The sequence below is a fragment of the Alexandromys fortis genome, unplaced genomic scaffold (assembly GCF_014885135.2).
Source record: "Alexandromys fortis isolate MF-2015 unplaced genomic scaffold, M_Fortis_MF-2015_v1.1 scaffold_63, whole genome shotgun sequence".
Lineage (NCBI taxonomy): Eukaryota > Metazoa > Chordata > Mammalia > Rodentia > Cricetidae > Alexandromys > Alexandromys fortis.
The window spans coordinates 8,801,456-8,819,597 of NW_026067953.1; the positions used below are offsets into that span (position 1 = coordinate 8,801,456).

The following is an 18,142-nucleotide window of genomic DNA, read 5'->3' on the forward strand; positions in this document are numbered from 1 at the left end:
AGAACAGAGACATAGGCTGAAGACCTGGCAGTTTGTGATACAGTGACACCATTTCCCCTCCGAAGGGACAGTGCTGGGCTGGCCCAAGAGAATCTCAGAGTTAATGATAAAACACTGCAGCACCCTCAGGGCGATTCTCTGCTCCCACTTGTTTTTTTTTTAATTGGGAAACCAAGGTGTACACAAAAAAAAGCCTGCATAAACTGGATGCAGAGACACAGCTGCTGGCTACTACACTTACTCCACAACACACGTGTGCACAAGATCTTTTTGGCTAAAAGATGGAAGAGTGAGACATTTTCCCGGGTGGATGGCGGAGTGAAGCGCAGGCTAGGAAGGCTTTCACAGACAGCTAGAGGAGAGGTACCACTAAGCGGTCACCATGCTGGGGGCAGTTAGCTTGTGCTCGAACTTGGCTCTGGCGGTGCCCGATGCTCTTTTGGCTTCCTCCTCCTCCTCTTCTGTCTAGAGAGGCAGCTCAGCGCAGACTCGCCATTCCTGGGGGCCACCACAAGCTGAGGCAGCCTGCCAGACTGTGTGGGGTACCTGGTCTTCAGGTTCTCCTGGAAGAGTGGCTGGGAGAGCAGATGGCGTAGCTCCTGCTTCAGGATCTTCATCTGCTTCTGTCGCCGACGCTCTTCCTGCTGGTCGGCTTTTCCTCCTTGAGACACACAAATGTAACATCATGTTTATGCAGAAACACTTTCTTTAGACTAACATAAGCTGTGGTGCTTTAAGTCGAGAACCAGAAGCGGAACTTCTGTTTAGGAGGGATGCGATGGGCCACCGTGCATCACTGTTCAGGGCCAGTAAAGACAGAAAGCAACTCGGGCTTAGGAGTCACATCACTGGTGCAAAGCAAACCGTCAGAGATTGGAGCTCACATCTGACTGAAGTCTGCTGCTCTACCACTGCAGCTACACACTACCACCTCAAGTATGGCAACCACACACTCCTCAGAAGAGAGTAAACACTTCTCTGCAGCCTGATTCTTCAGTACCTCCCCAACCAATGCTGTAACTGCACACTGAGGTGGACAAAGCCCAAGTCCCCACCCAAGAAAGCCTGGTGTCAAGAAGGAAAGCCAGGGACTCACAGCTCTGTTTGAGCCCTAGGCCAGAGCCTCAAGGAGGAACGCACTGTTGGCAAACTCCTGGCTCCCCACACTGAGCAGCAGTCTGCCTCTCAACTTGATGCTGGGCAGAGAAGCCAACAGCTCAGCTGAGCTGCTGTGTGGAAGGAGCACAACCGCTGTCATGAGCCCCAGATGTAGTTCTCGGCTTCTGGCCCAAAGACAGAAGAGGGCTTAGGTGATGCCTGGTGACAGAGCTGTTCTAATGTACAGATTCCTTCTCTTTGGAAGCCTTCCCCTGCTTCCCACTTGATTCACGCCAAGAGGCTGGGTGTTAAGGGAGATATGGAGGTGCTTGGCTGCCTTGGAAGGCAGGTGCAGTACTAACTACAACGATAAATAATGACTTAACAGTTTCCTGGACCTGTTTTTTGAGCACACCTGTACCCAGTTTGCCCCCTTTACTCAATCTTAAGCTAGGAGACCTGTCTTATAGAAGAAGAAAGAGGCATACAAAGAGGCTAACAACACAGTAAGAGATCAGGCTGCATGAACAAGGACATCCTGCTTGTGTCTGCTCCTGGTCGGAGACTCCAGGGGCTGTCCATATGAGACAGAATCAGACACACAGGAAAGGTTGAGGGCAGGCCCGCACGGGATGAGTAGGCATGAGACAAGAAAAGGGCACACTGCTGTTTCTCATGGGTCACAGAAGTGACGATGGTTCCAACCACGTGCAAGTTAAGAGAAATCCAGTGCTGGAGGCAGCCTCCCATCCCCACCCAGTCTGGGCGCACCTTTGTACATGTCTTCTTCCAGCTCGATCTCGAGGGCTGCCGCCGCCTGCTCAATCCAGGAGTTGTGCAGACAAGCCTGGAAGTTCCGGTACTCAGCCTTTTCAATCTGCCGGGCTAGACGGATCCGCTCCTGAGGGGACACGAGCACAAAATTCCCATCTGACAGAGGGCCCAGGCCTCTCAGCAAGCGGAGCTTCACTGAAACTGTCCTAAACTGCTCTGTGAGCAGTGAGACTAACTCAGATCCCACTGAAACCCTTTGCCTGGGCTCCTGCCAACACCTGGTCATCATTACCCACACAACCACGAAAGCCTGCTTGTACCTCACAGAGGACTGTCCCAGGCTGCCAACTCACGGGTGGCCAGACTGAACTAGTCTCCCCAGGCGTCACATTTGGTCTCCCCAATTCTTCTCATGGCTTTGGGGTCAGAATGCAGTGATATAATGCCCCCTTCACCTGACATGGGAGATCACGTGCAGTGAGGATAACAAGCCATGAAAATGGGGTGCTCCCAGGCTCAATAGGAATTCTGTGTTCCTTCCCACCTCCCACCAGTCCCATCACAAACCCTCACATGACCAACATACCTTCCATGCCAGGTGGCCACAGGCCCTCCAACTGCCCCTTGTTTCTACTTCCTCAATGGCTGAAACTTCACCCCTTCTTCTGAAAGATGAACGTTCTCCCCACATCAGAACCACATGCCTGCTAGCCTCAGGGCTCCACGGAAACCTCACTGTGCTATGGGCCTAGACACACTGGTGAGCCTCTGGGGAAAATATCCTCTATTAGTCTGCTACACTGTGACCCAGGGCACACCTTCACAGTGAATAGAGATAGAGAAAGCAAGCCTTACTGTCTCTGCTACACGAGTACACCAGACCTTCAGCATCTACCTTGCTGTGCACAGCTCTCTGACAGATGTCAATATGGCTGTGCTCACTGCACTGTCTAGTTGGAGTGAAAGCAGTGGAGACTTCAAGATCAGACACCAAACTGGACAGGGGGAGAAAATGTAGCACGAATTCTAATTGGTCTTCAATAATAAGAACCCCGAGTCAGATAAAGGGGTAAATGCTGAAAGATCAGAGAAGCGGAGCAGCCAGCCCCTAGTTCTTAACCTCTACCGATTCCTCAGACCGAATGGGTGATCCTGTCTCCAGGAATCCTCAGACTGAGACTGAATGCTATGCCTCCTGTCTCTTCCCGCTTTATATCCCTCTATCCATCCAGCTGTATCCCTTCCTGTCTCACCTTCCTAGTGCTGGGATTAAAGGTGTGAGCCATCAACTGCCTGGCTCTGTTTCTCTCTAAGACTGATTCTATCTTGTATAGCCTAGGCTGGCCTTGAAGTCACAGAGATCTGTCTTGCCTCTGCCTCCCAAGTGCTGGGATTAAAGATTTATACCACCACTGCCTGGCCTCTATGGCTAACTAGTGGCTAGCTCCAAACTCTGATCTTCAGGCAAGCTTTATTTGTTAAAGCACAGAAAAATATCACCACAACCCTTTTCTGCCTTTCTCCCAGCCTTTTTAAAAAAGCCACCATCCAGCCATCAGCAGAACCACTTCTCAGTTCTCTAGGGTAAGGCTTCTGGTCTCAGAGCAAGGTGCTCTGTGCAGGGGGAGGGGGGGGGGGGGGGGGGGGGGGGGATTAAACCGCTTTACCTTGACCACATCCATGTACTTTGACTGCACTGGGAACAGTGGGATGTCCTCATCTTTCTTCAGAGTTTTGTAAATCTTCTTGAAGTTCATCACATCCTCGGGCCCAATCAGCATCAAGCTGAGGCCTTCACTGGTAGCACGGGCAGTCCGACCACTCCGGTGGATATAAATCTCTGAGGTGCGGGGCACCTGCCAAAGCAGCAAGGAGGGTCAGCGCACAGACACTGCCCAACAGTGTTCTTTCCCTCAGAGCCACACCCCCCAAACTGGCTCTGCTCTCTGAGGGACAGAAACCTCTCCAGCACTGTGGATCAACGTAGCCCTACTTCCAGAAACTCAGACTGTCCCTAAGTTGACAGTCCACCCACCAGGCTCCCATGGCCTCCACACTGGCTCAGCTCTTCACAGTCAACCTGGGTGTCTCCCCTACTCGCCACTCCCACGCCCTGGTAACCAATGCCATCTAGTCTACTTCAGTCTCAGCTTTGCAATGTCCCGACTCGGCACAGGTGACTGAGTGACTGCCCGAGGCCAACCAGACACAGAACACTCTGTATGTGTGGCGTGAATGAGATGCTCTGAGGCTTCGGAAGCCATGCGCCATTTCCAGTGTACTCTCTGCTTCCCATCTGCAGCTGAGCTCTGCGGTCCTGCTCCACCCACCTCTACTGTTAGCTCTCCTCCCTCATTGTGGACTTATCACTGTGGAACCATAAGCCATTAGCCATAAATAAACCCTTTCTTCTAAATTGCCTTGGCCACACTGTTTTATCACAGCAATAGAAATGTAATGTCGGCCCGGCAGTGGTAGCACATGCCTTGACCTTTATTCCCAGCACTGGAGAGGCAGAGGCAGGCAGATCTCTGTGCCAGCCTGGTCTACAAAGAAAATTCCAGGACAGTCAGAGCTACAGAGAAAAACCCTGTTTGGAAAAATAAACAAAATAAGAAAATAAAATGAATGTAAAATTATCCTAGTCATATGAAATACTTGATCATTACTCACATATTGTAAAGCAGGAAACTAAAATACAAAGTGGTCTACTCACTTCCCCTAATTACCCAACTAAATGAGTGTGGGAGCCAGGACTCAAAAGACCTGCGAAGCCCAGGTCAACCTATGGCAGGTACACTGTCCACAGACAGCCTGGCAAGAGTATTCGTGCCCTGCCTCCCTGCCTCCTGGGGCGACCACCACTAATGAAGTGCAGTGGCTCAGTGTCCACTACAGACTGCTTACCATGTTCTAGCAATAGGCCTGCCACCCTTCATGTTACAGAATGAAGAGCCAACTCCTGACCGTGACACTCTAGGCTTCAGCCACCCGCTCCTAGCTGACTCTGCTGGCCACAAGTATTCACCTACTCACACCCCAACGAGGACCTCCTCTCACTCACTCTCAGCAGTGACCCTGTGTTAGGTTTTCTCAAGTGGATACAAGTTAAGTCATCTGCGAAGAGGGAACCTCAACTAAGGAAACACTGCAATCAGATCAACTGGCCTATGGACAAGTCTGTGGGGCATTTTATTGATTAATGATTGATGGGAGCACCCCCACAGGTGGTCTTGGTTATATAAGCAAGCTATCTGAGAAAACCAGGAGGAACAAGCCAGCGAGCAGCACTCCATGGCCGTCAGCTCCAGTTCCTGCCCCAGGCTCCTGCCCTGCCCTCCCCTCACTGTGGGCTGTAAACTGTAAAGCCAAACAAATCCTCTCCTCCCCAGAATGTTTTTGGGTCATGGTGTTTATCACGGCAGCAGAACCCTAACTAAGACATTCCCCAAACACAGCTACCCACACAGCCCTTTTCTCCCCGCACACCCCAACCTTTCCATCCTGGAACGGCACCATCTTCTGGAAAGCACTCAACAGCTCTCAAACTGTGTTACATGTGATAATTTCCCATCTTCTGTTATAGTGGTGGCCGTATCTCACTTATCCACTATGGGATGCAGTACTTCTTGGGGCTGGGACTATATTGTGTGGTCCTGGAATCGTCTACAAGCAACCCAGTACCTGTTCCAGAGATGTGCTAATCTGAAATTGGTACTCACAAAATATTTTTCAACGCAAAAAAATGAAAAATGAAAAATAATAAAAAAAACTGCTGTGGAACAATCTTTTTTGTACACTGTAAATATGTATTATTCTCACTGGTTAATAAAGAGCTGACTGGCCAATAGTTGGGTAGGTAGAGGTCACACGAGAAGCAAGATGAGCATTCTGTGCTGAAAAAAGGAACTGCCAAGCGGCAGAATGTAGATAAGAAATGTAGTAGCAAACTACAGGTCGCTAGTGCTAGTTTAGTAACAAGCCTAAGTTATCAGCTGAGCATTTATAATTAATATTAAGTTTCTGTGTAACTGGGAAGCCAGTGGTCCTAACAAAAACCCTGCTTACAAAAACTGTCCTAAGAGATGCCAGGCTTTCCACACTGTGGGGATGCTTCACTATCCAGTCAGTTCCAACAACCCTAACGGGTAGGTGTGCTTGTTGCTGCCAGCTTATAGGTAACAGCACGAAAATGAATGGTGCCAAAGTCCTCGCCAAAGCTGTCAACCCTGAGGCCTCAGAGTGGTGTTCTATTCCTGGCAGGAAGACCTGGAGCCCATGCTCCCAGCTACAACTACCTGCTGCTGTTTGCTCTTCACAATCACTGTTACTGCTGCTGCTGTTCCAGAACATGTAGTCAGTGTTTCCAATTGAGCAGCCCAAGATCTTTACATATGCCTTCCTAACCCAGCAACACACTACCCTGCCATCCACAAAATGAGAAAACCGAGGGTGGAGACCAAAGAATTTGATGAAGGTCACACAGCTGGGATTTAGCCAAGGGAGGTCTTGCACTGCACACCAGACTAGCCATTTAACACATTGCTGTGAGGGTCTTATATAAAACCCCAAACAACCCAGGCTACTGCTAATGCTAACTGTCGCTCTCCACAAACTGATGGTAAGACCCTACTGTTGAAGACAACACCTACATAACTCACTAAACATGAAGAAGCTGAGCTGATGCCTACCTAGAATTGTCATCCCTATGGGCTAGTGAGTGCTTATGCAGACTAGTGTTCACAAACACAAACCACTCTTAAGGGCAGGCCCCATGACTAGAAGTAGATGGCCAACACAAAATGAACTCAATGGTATTTTTGGAGGGTTTTTGTCTCATAATGTTTTGTCTGGGCTTTTTTTTTTTTTCTTTACAGGTCTTTTGTTTATATATCATGGTTTGTGATTTTGTGTTTTTGTGGGATTTGTCTGTGGGAGTGTATGTGTCTCTGCATCTGTATGTGTTTCTTATGCTTTATCTCTGGCTCCTTTTTTCTGTTTGTTATTGTCCTATTCTGTTTTTGTTTTGTTGCCCATTTTGTACTGAGAAAGAGAAAGAAAAGGTATAGATGTGTGGGAATGGGAAGATGGGGAGGATCTGGGATGACTTAGGGGAGGGAACCATGATTAGAATATACTATATGAGAAAAATATACTATATGAAAAAAAATCTATTTTCAATAAAAATTAAAATTATAAAAACAAAAACGCTGCTGTGGTTTGTCCCCACCAAAACTCCTGCTGCAGCTGAACTCTTCAGCATAACAAGGGCAGCAGTGCTGGGGGCCTAGCAGGAAGTGTTTGCAGATGGCTTGGAAAGAGGAATGGAGTGAGTTCTTGCTCTCGGGGCAGACTGGTTACCAAGAGATGTCACCCAATGCTGTCTCCTTCATGTTGGCCATCCCACTTGTACTGTGCACTCCTCCACCTCAAGGCTCCCACCAGAAGCAGAGAGGAGCAGAGCAGAGCAGACACTGGTAGCATGCCGCCCTTGAACTCTCCAGCCCCCAGAATCAACAGGCACAGGCACACCCTCTTTACTAATCACCCAGTCTTAGGTATTCTGTAAGTAACAAAAGCACACTAAGATAAACACTCAGCCACGCCACTGGAAGGTAAGGGGGTGGGAGGGACTGACACTTTAATCTGTAGATATAAGTGGCCTAAAGAGAAGGGTTACTTGATAGGATGCTGCTATCAAAAGCTGTTTCAAAGCAGTCACAATGGGCACTAGATGCTAATGGGAACATGCTGCAGGGAAATACTCCTCTCCTCTGCTCCAACCTTTGCTTTAACACTTTCCCATTCACTGTAAGGAGCAGGATGGCGGGGAGGGGCTTTCATGCTAAGAGCCATACCTGGTAATGGATGACATGTTGAACTTTAGGAATATCCAGACCCCGAGCTGCCACATCTGTTGCCAAGAGAACACAGCTGTAATGGAAACAAACAACAACAACAAAAATAAATAACAATTATTAGTCAGCTTAGCACCCACTAAGCACTCCACACTACAGCCCCACAAGGGAATACTATCACCTCCCTTTTACAATTAAGCCGAGGCTTAGAAAAGCACATGTTATATTCTGTCAGTGAATGGAATGAAGTCACATACATTCTGGATCAGTGTCTTTACCTCCTAATACCTTCTCACTTACTCTCTCCCATACTGACAGGTTACCTCACTCTTCCCTAGACAGACAACCTGTACTCTGGTCCACAGGCAGAGGGACAAACATGAGGAGGTGTGGTGTAGGTTCTGGGGTTTGACAGATCCCGCTGAGACCCAGCTCTGTCACTTCCACGTTGTGAAAACTTGGGCAGCTGGTAAACTTTTCTAGACATCACTCTGCTATCTACAAAGTGAGAAGAGCGATGACAACAAGCAGTGGTAGGGGCTCGTGATTATCCACAGTCACACTGGGCAGTAGTTCCAATACTTTCCCTTCACCGTTGCTAGTCACTTTATTCTGCTAGCAATCCCATCAGCACCTGTTACCCTAAGTATGAGACAATGAAGCACAGGGACACTAACTTGACCAGCAAGGAAGTGAAGGGCTCGGGATTTGCTGTCAGATACTCTGGTTATAGTCTCTGCTTTCAATCACAATGCATTCTGCCACTTCTCAGGGGTGTTAGAAGTGACTGGATGCCCAGGACTTCATCTGTAGTCTAACTACTTACTGGAAGACTCTGAGAACATTAATAGCAAACAAACACAATGAATGTGTGACACTGCCAAATACAGAAATAAAATTAAGGAAAAGAAGGAAGAAGAAGAAAAAAGAGGGCTAGCCTGTCTTCTGCTCCGAAGGAACTTCTGACGGGGTGGGGTGCCCAGTTCCCTGGGCCCCTGGGTACAGTGGCTCATGGCTCAAAGCCAGGCCTCTGGAGACAGGCTTCACTTACTCTTCCAGACGGGCAAACTGCTCCAGGTTTCTGAGCCTCTGTTTCTGGTGCATGCAGGCATGCAGAGTCAGCGGCATGATGTCCAGGACCTTGAGGAGCCCAGAGAGGCGTTTGATGCAGGAGATGCTGTTGGCAAACACCAGGCTGCGGCCTGGGTACTGCATGAGGAAATAGTAGAGATACAAGTCTTTCTCATCTGTCTCACAGTGGATCTTGGTCTCTGTCAGGGTCTCCACTGTACCCTCGTTCCTCGTGAGGTCAATAACTTTTGGCTTGCCCCGCATGCCAATCTTCTGCATGAGAAGGTCAAGTTTGGCGGTTTTATCTATTTTCTTCACATGCTTCTTATGAAGGATTCGAGCAGGAGCTTGGTGTACCAGGGTCAGTGTGGCAGAAAAAACAAGAGTTTGTCGATTGGGGTTGTACTGGGAGTCATTTAACATCTCTAGAAGCTGGGAGAGCTCAGCAAAATGGCCTTTCTCAACCATTCGATCAGCCTCATCTATCACAAGGCACCTGCAGACCAGACAGGCCACATCATGTGGTTAGTGCAACTGCAGGGAAGAAAAACCTCTACATGAAATCCCACTCCCACCCCAGTCACACACTCTCATTCACACATACATACAAGCACCCTACCATCGCCATTAGGGCATCAGCCAACTTCTCTCGTGCATGCTTGGTTTGCAAGGATAGGGCCTGGATGGCCAAAGTATTTTGTGATAGTGAGAAAGCACTGCCCACTCCTTCCTGCACACATCACACACCTCAGGCTCACTTGAGACGATAAGAGAAGGGAAAGGGGCCGCCTCTCACCTGAGCTGCCGAAGGTTGCTTAAATGAGGATGTTTTTCTTTAACTAACTCCCAGAGTCGACCAGGGGTGGCGATCACAATCTCTGGATGGCGATTCAGCATCCTCTGCTGCTTTTGTGTGGACATTCCACCAACTAAAATTGCTGTCTTAATCCCTACGGGACAGAAAACAGACAGACATTGCTACTCCACCTGGCTGCCATCCTTTGGACTAGCACATGGTCGCCAGCACAGCTCTCTGTGCCATGGAGTGCTGAAAGTCAGTCTGGCTTGACTCCTAGAGGTCTTAGCAGACAGCCTGTAGCTTGTGGTCTGGACCCTGTCTACTTTGCCATTTTCTTCTAATCCCAAGAGAAAGGCTGGATTTGACCCCCGTCAGACTTAGCTGCACATCTCTGACCACGAGCAGTGGTGCACTACGGTGCTGGGCAGGATGTTTATGTGACACGCCGTAAGGAGCCCTCTCCATTCCCTCCCATTACAGTGAACCTGAGCTCTTCTGGGGCCTGAGTTGCTGTCTCTCAGGAAGAGGGCTGCTTCTGGGCCAAGGGATAGGGGTGAACACACAGGGTAACACAGCTGAGGTGCTCGGCAAGTGCCTTGCACTTGAGTGAGAACTCAGCCATGCAATGTGGCTTGCACTAGGATAAAGCCTGTAGTGTGGAAACCCTTTCCAAAAGGTATAGAATTAAGCTTTTACCTTAAGGCAATCAGCAAATTTGTTATTAAAAGGTTAGGTTTCTATAAACATTTTAGATATCTGGTCCCCTTAAGGAAATTCAACAATTCTAAAGGACTGAATTCCAGCAAATAAGAAAGCTCTCCTAGAGGACAGGGGCCACAGCTCTCAGTGGAAACATTTATTCAGTGGAACTAAATCTCACCTGTAAACCTGGCCACAGCATCAATGTGGTGTCTGACCTGGATGGCCAGCTCTCGAGTGGGCGTCAGGACGAGGCCCAGCAGGGGACGCCGTGGGTGTACGTTATAGACAGCAACATGGTTACACAGCTCCTGTCTTAACTTCCCAGGCTGCTCTTCATCAAGCTTTTCTCCTCCATCCTCATTTTGCTTGGGGATAAGCTTGTCCTCAACCAAGGAAGAAGGTCCTTCACCAGCATCATCATCATCATCACGGGAGAGCAGTGCCCGGGCTGACGCAGAGGCACTAGTCTCGGGTTCAGCCTTCGCCCCAGCCTCACTGGGCTGCGCTTCATTCTCAGTTTTGGCCTCATCAAGCAACACTCCAGACTCAGTCCCATCCGTGCGAGGTGACCCCAGATCAGCAGCAGCTCCTACCCTGCTCTCCCTCCATGGTATCCCAGTGCTATGCGGGATAGGTGGAGCCTTCATCTTATGCCACTGCAGCACTGCATGAATCATCGGGATGGCAAACGCAAGAGTTTTCCCGCTTCCTTAGGAGTAAAGCAAACACAACAGGAATCCACGATGAAGCTCCTGCCTTTGCAGAGAAATAAGGGACCCTGAAAGCACCACCACTCTACACAGGCTCCTGAAGAGCATGGCAGCGGGTATGTGGCATAAAACAAGGAAAGGCACAGCATGCTGGCTCTAGACCTGACGTCACCAGTGACAATGAGCAAACACCCCAGTGATGAAACCATAAAAGAAAGAAAGGTGAGTGTGTTTTATTGTGGAAAAACCTGTGCTGATATCACTTCAACCTTCTTCAGAGAAGGAATGCAATCAATAGTTCTTTCAGGAATCCTAACCAGTTTGTCTTTAGGCCCATGTGTTTAAAACTGATCTGTGAAGGCATATGGAGCCCACATCATCCTAGAGGTCAAAAAGGACACTACCACCTGAAAATCTGAAGCACAGCTTTTCTCCTTAGTTGTCATTTTACTTTCTGCATCAGCTATTCATGGTCAATTATAGCCCCAAAAGTATTAAACTGACAAGTCCATAAATAAGCATTTCATAAACTTCAAGCTGCTTATCATTCCAAGTAGTACGGGGAACTCTCACACTGTCTGGCTCCATCTACACAAGTCTTCCTTCTGTCCAGTGTATTCACAGCATAAATGTTACCCACCTGCTTGCTAGTCATGCAGAGATCTGCTATCAGACTGTGTGCCCCTGCTCGCTGTCCTAGCACCTGAGACGAACCCTCCCAGAGCAGCTCAGTCACGCTAAAGGGAAGCTGTAAGGGGTTCTTTGATCTAAAGCTGTAAAGTTTCAACTTGGGGGGAAAAAAGTCATGACTTGGTCACTAAGATTCTTACTACAGTAAGAATGAATATTCCTTTCCATGAAACTGTGAAGAAGAAATGAAGAAATTAATGTTAGTTTTGCTGTTATATATCAATCTGCAGAAAGTATGACCACAGCATATAAATGCTCAAGATAAAAAAGGCATTCAATCTACGTAAATGTGCAGAAAGAAAGTACAGACAGCTCAGCAGCATCTCGTCTGTGTTTGGGGATCTACTAGGAGAGCTGAAAGGTACCCTTCCCAGATACTAAAGGTGAAAAGCAAGAATGTCCCGGGGGGCGGGGGATCAATCATGGTCTCTAGAAGAAAAAAAGGCCTAATCCGAACCTGTAAGGAACTTTCACAGGCTGGTGAGATGGTTCAATGGATAAAGACACTTGCCACCAAGCCTGTCGATCTGTGACTGATCCCAAGACCCACATGGGGGAGGAGCAAACCTGCTCCCACAAGTTGTCTTAGGACCTCCACACACGGGCCTTGGCTTGCGCAAACCTATATATAAATGCACACACATATAGAAATGTTTTTGAAAACTTAAAAAAAGAGAAAAAACTTGTGAACAGTTTCAAGCAAAAAAATAATCGCAGTGAAGAAGCAAAAGCTTAGAACAAACAAAAAAACTTCAAAAGTTTAAGAAAAACTACACTTTCATTAAAGACAAAGAATACCAAAATATATCACGGCAGCATCTGTAACTAACAGTCTAGGAAAAATAAAACTGACAATTCAGAACTACCCAGAAAACAAACACAAAACAAAGGCCGCATTAGCTTACAAAGCTGAGCCAATTCGCTGGCAGACAGAGCTGTTACAAAGAACGCTAGCAAAGCTTCTGTGCAGAAGAAAGGATGGTGGTCATGAGAATCTCCATCTACACAGGGAATGAAGTCTTCGGAAATGAAACAGAAAGAAACTGTTACTTTTTAAACCTCTTTTAAAAAATAACTGCATACAGCAAAACAGTTAAAGTATAGTTCTGATTTCCAACACAGATAGAAATACACAACCAAAAAACATATAAAAGTACAAAGGAGGGAGATATGTAAATACGCCCTTGAGGTTCTTGTATCACACACAAGGCACTGTATCACTTGAAGGCAAACGATGATAAATATATGTGCACAAACCGTAACAGACTGTGAACCCTAAGGCAAACACTAAAAGACACCACAAAGGCCTGTGGCCAGCAAACAAGAAAGGAGAGAGCACAATGAGTGTGTATTTGGTCTCATTCCCAGTTCCTGGCACAGAATTTCTGGAAACAACTGTAACCTTGTGTTCTAATAGTTCATCTCCACGTTCCGTTCCTGGCCTCAGGAGTAACAGAGTCTTATGTAAACTAATAGAGATAACTGTGAACTGAGACTAATTGCACCTAGAAAACTTCAGGACGCAGCTGGTGGCCACAGGCTGGAACTCTCATGCACATCCCTCATGAGCACCAGAGAGGAGGATTGAAGACCAATGTCCATCTCCAATGACCAAGGCTTTAACAGATCACATCTACATAATGGAAGGAAGCTCTATAAGAACACTGCAAAGGATGGGATTTGAAGAGCTCTCCTGGATGGAGAACTCATAAAGGCTGGTATGCCCAGACAGACACATGGAAGCCCTCTGTCCTCAACATTTTGTCGATCTCTCCAATCGAGCTGTTCCCGAGTTACACCCTTTAAGCCAGTGCATATGTCTCCCTGGGTTCTGGGGGCTTTTTTAGAAAAGTATTAAACCAAGGAGGCTACAATACACTCCTTCATTTGAACAAATCAGGAACGGGGCCCAATAATGAAACAGGCTTGTGCAACTTGGACCCAGGCTTGCTAGGGAAGGACTCTAACTCCAAGTAGACAGAGCTGACCCGCAGAAAAGGGCACATGGCAAAAGTAGAGAGATGAAGTACTTGGTTTGGTAAAACCTCACAGCACCTGTTTTCTGTTGTCTTGTTTTGAAATGAAGGTCTATGCAGCTCTGGCTGGCTTGGAACTTGCTCTGTAGACCAGGCTGAACCCACAGACCTTCCTGCTTCTTAAAGGCATGGACCATCACAGTTTCTGTTTGTTCCTAAAAACATCCTAAATACAAGCTGAGGATCCCCAAAAATCTGAATTCCCAAATACTAAAAAATTTTAAACATTCTGAGTTGCCAACATGGCCTACAGGCTATATGTTTAAGGAGTGTATGAAATATAAGTGAATTTCATACATAGTCTGGATCCTATTCCTAAGATAGTTCACTATGTAGATGCAAATATTAATTTAAAAAATCCAAATCTAAAAGAGTGTCTCAAATATTTCAAATAAATATTTAATCTGTAATATCACCAAAAAATTCAATCTCAAGTAAGGTAACAAACAACAAAGAACATCTTGGACAACTAGGGAAACGTCAGAACAGACTTAAACACAGCTGTTTTCCGTAACCACATTAAGTACAGATGGCCTGAATAATTCAGTTAAAGAACAAAAATTATGCACTACACACAAGAAACGCATATTACACAGAAAAGCAGTTTGTCAAACTAAATCTACAGAACAGTATGGAAAGGACAGACCATGCTACCATCAGAACGAAGCCAAGGAACAGCTGCAGATGAACGCAGACGTCACAAAAAGCCCCCTACAGGATACAGATGGTTGCTCTGTCATGGAAAGGAGTCAGCTAACCTAGTGAACTGACAAGAATGTCTTAATATATAAAACATTTATGAGCCTGGTAACAGACCATCAGCTACATGAAACAGAAAACTGGATAGAATTTTAAGTTGAAAACTATCATACAGGGAAAAAAATCAATTAAAACAAAAAGCTCTAATGTTTTAAAACTTTAAATCTGCATTTTAAAACCTCCTAAAAACAGAAGAGCAAGCCCAGATGAATTTTAACAAATATTTAAGGGTGAAAAAGACATCAATTATTTAAAACTCTTTCAGATAACTGATAACAGAACACTTCCCAAGTTATCGAGGCCAATGTCACTATCAGCTCTAACACCAGACAAGAACATTACAATAAAACTAGAGATGCATAGTCTCATTTCATGTTCACACTTGACCAAATCCAATATATAAACAGCACACTGTGATCAAGTTCACTGTTTCTCAGGAATGCTTTGTTTCCATTTCTGAAAACCAATATAATTTACCATTATCAACAGAATAAAAACAAAATCCCACAAACCTAAATACATGCACAAAGAACATTTGCAATAAATAAATAAAGATCTAACATCCATTCTTGATGGACTGTAAGAGAAGCCTCTCAGCCTGACGGCGAGACCTTAGGTAGTGCTGTCACCCCCATCTCACACACTGCAGAGACAAAGCAAGGGTACCAAAGTCAGCAGGGGCAGATTTCAGCCCCTTAACATCCCCCTCCTCCAGTTTTCCAGCCTATGAGCAACCAAAGCCTGGATCTACACGCTCCCCTGCCCCGGACAGAAAGAACAGCCCTTACCTGTCTCAGCAGCTCCAAGGATGTCCAGCTTGTCCCGGATGGCAGGGGCCAAGGTCAGAGCCTGGATCGGGGTGGGTGCAGAGAAGCCTAGAAAGCTGAGTGCTCGGAGAACGGCCTTGGGCACAAACAGGTCCCTCCAGGCGGACACGTCTGCCTTCTGGTCGTGCGCTTCAGACATCCAGGTCTTTGCTTTCTTGGGCACTTTAGAGGTGGTGCTCTGGGAAAGATCCAATTTCTTTTTCCCTTTGTTTTTCTTCTTTTTTGGAACAGCCTGTGCTAGGCTTCCTGAGGCTGCTTCCCCTACCTTCTGATCCAAACAAACAGTCTCTGGCTCAGAATCTTTGACTTCATCCTGGGCAGTACTTCCTGTGGCAGCCACTAACACATCTTTCCGTTTCTTCAGCTTGGTCTTTTTCTTCGGGGAGCTAGACTCTTCTTCTTCATCTTCCTCCTCCTCTTCCGAAACAGCCTGGGCCTTTCTCTTCTTGGGCTCCTCGTTTGAGAAGAAACCAGAGGGGTTTTTGGCAGGGGAGACTAAACGGTAATCGGTCAGTTCCTCAAAGCACACCAAGTCATCCATCTGTCCATCCGCAAACAGATTTGGGTCGATCTTCACTTGCTTCCACTTCCCCACCACTTTGATGCCCTTCGTCTGAAATGCACCATGGCTCGGTGGCTTTGGCCTTGATTTGGTCTCCTTTATCTTCATGGTTGCTGAAACGAAAAACGTTCTTTTAGGTTAGCGACTGTGAAGCCTGGGTTCTATGGCAACAGACATGTTCCGACGAACCTAAAACATACTCGACCCTGCAAACAACCGAGAACCCAAAGATGCTTTAACATACAGAGAGCAGATGCTCCCAGCCAGAAAATGAGGCACACCCACAGAATAGGGAGTTGGGCTCGGAGCGGACGGAACACAGGCGATATAGTAACAGGAGTTAACTCGAGTCAGGATCCCAGCCCCCACACTTAACTGTATGCAACCTTCAACAATACTACCGATCTTCTCAGAATTTAGTGTTTTAATCCTATTAAAAAGAGAGGGCCAAGCTAATATCTACTCTTACGCTAGACACAAATAGTTGGAATGACAACAGAGGCGACAGAATAATGCCTGACCTACAGAGGCCATGTTTAAGATGGAGTAAGGATTGGAAATGGATTTTCATTTCTGGCTTTAGGGGATAGAGTGCGCCGAGCTCTCTTCCCTATTAGAACAAGGCAATGCCATCTCCACCCGATGCAGCTTTTCTAATTACATTTTAAGTGATGGAGCGCTAGCAGGGGTTGTAGCTCAGAGTGTTAGCCTAGTATGAATGAAGCCCTAGCTTTCACCCCCAGCACTGCGTAAAACCATGCTTAGTGGGTATCAAGCCTTCCAGGAGTTCAAAGCCAGCCACGGCCACACGAGACCAAGTCTTTAAAAAGGGTCATGGGTTATGTGAGACTCATCTGAGTCGAAGTGGCTCCACAGTGATCCTCTCTAAATAAGAAAGAACAGAATTTGTGGGAGCAAAAAGGTAAAACTCGATTCATATCTGGATTCAACACTTGCCACCTCGGAGTCTTTGATAAACCCTCTCTGTGGCTCAGTTTCCTCATCTACTATTTAAGAATAATGAGGTATTGAACCCACTGGGTCGTCATTTGAATACGACATGGTGACGCACGTCAAAACCCGCTTAGCATGGCGCCTGTTGTTGAGTGCAGCACACTGACTCGCAGGCAAGGCTCATGCAGCGGTCGCAGACACCGACTACACAACAACCCCACCGCACCTCGGCCCCACCTCGACGAACCGAAGGGAATGTCACTAAAAATAGGACCTGGGAAGTGCCCTGCACCGCCTTCAAGAGGTCCTCAGGCACTGCGGTCGCACGAGACCTTCAAGGGAGGTTCCTGGGCCTGGATGCGTGGTTACCGGCCTCAGGCGTGGGCCGCCCGGGAACCACTGCTGAGGGTGCACCCGTGACCCACTATGCTTTGGGGACACCGGGAGCCGGCCGCGGAGGGGCCACGCGCACCGCACTCACCAGGATAATCACCGCCAGACTTCTCTCCAGCACCGGGACGTCTGCGCCAACCTGACCCGGAACTGCAGCAGCAGCGTCTGAAACTGCAGTTCCGGGGCGGGACTTCACGCACGCGTGCACGCTGCAGAAGGAAGTACCGCCTCCATGCGGAAACAGCCGTCTGATTGGCACTGTTCAGGACGTGGGCGGGAAGGAAGAGGCTTGGCTGTGGTACCCCGCTTGGCCCTCGCTCTCAGCCTGTTTCGTCATTTAGGCTGCGTCTCGGAGCTCTTTCACTGACGCCAGGGAGCGCAAGAGATCGCATAACCTAGTTTGGGTGCAGTACTTACTGTTAGTCTTGAAGGTTTTCTTACCTGACCTACAACACTAAGCCTGTACTGAAAATGCTGGGTTCTGCAGTTCCGTAGTGACTTCCTACTGCACAGGGCTGGTGAAGATAGAGAGACCAGTCTCGAACGCAAGTTTTAGACCTTGGAACAATAGACTGTAACATTAATGAAATATAATTAACAAACTTCCTTAGGAAATACTAGGATACATAGGAAGAAGAAAATAGAATAGGATTCAGACATGGGGGCGCATGCCTTTAATCAATCCCAACACTCGGGAGGCAGAGGCAGGGGGATCTTGGAACTCAAAGCCAGCCTGGTCCACAGAGCAGAGTTCCTGGATAGCCAGGGCTACACAGAGAAACCTTGTCTCAAAACAAAACAAAACAACAACAACCAAAACCAACAAACGAATGAGAAAGGAAGGAAAGGAAAGAAATGTAAGGAATGATACTGGCTCAGAACACCCCAAGACCAAGTTGTCATCACAAA

At 47.4% G+C, this 18,142-nt stretch overlaps 1 protein-coding gene across 1 annotated transcript; it reads right to left on the minus strand.

The window, feature by feature from the left end:
- Positions 1-134: 134 nt before the first annotated feature.
- On the minus strand, positions 135-17,462 carry Ddx24 (DEAD-box helicase 24). The gene is made up of 9 exons (XM_050151508.1): positions 17,322-17,462; positions 15,286-15,999; positions 10,481-11,011; positions 9,598-9,751; positions 8,782-9,297; positions 7,731-7,806; positions 3,540-3,728; positions 1,870-1,999; positions 135-661 (listed from the first exon to the last, which is right to left on the minus strand). The coding sequence occupies exons 2-9, from the start codon at positions 15,992-15,994 to the stop codon at positions 396-398; spliced, it is 2,571 nt and encodes an 856-aa protein (XP_050007465.1). The 5' UTR covers positions 15,995-15,999; positions 17,322-17,462; the 3' UTR covers positions 135-395.
- Between the last annotated feature and the right edge of the window lie 680 nt (positions 17,463-18,142).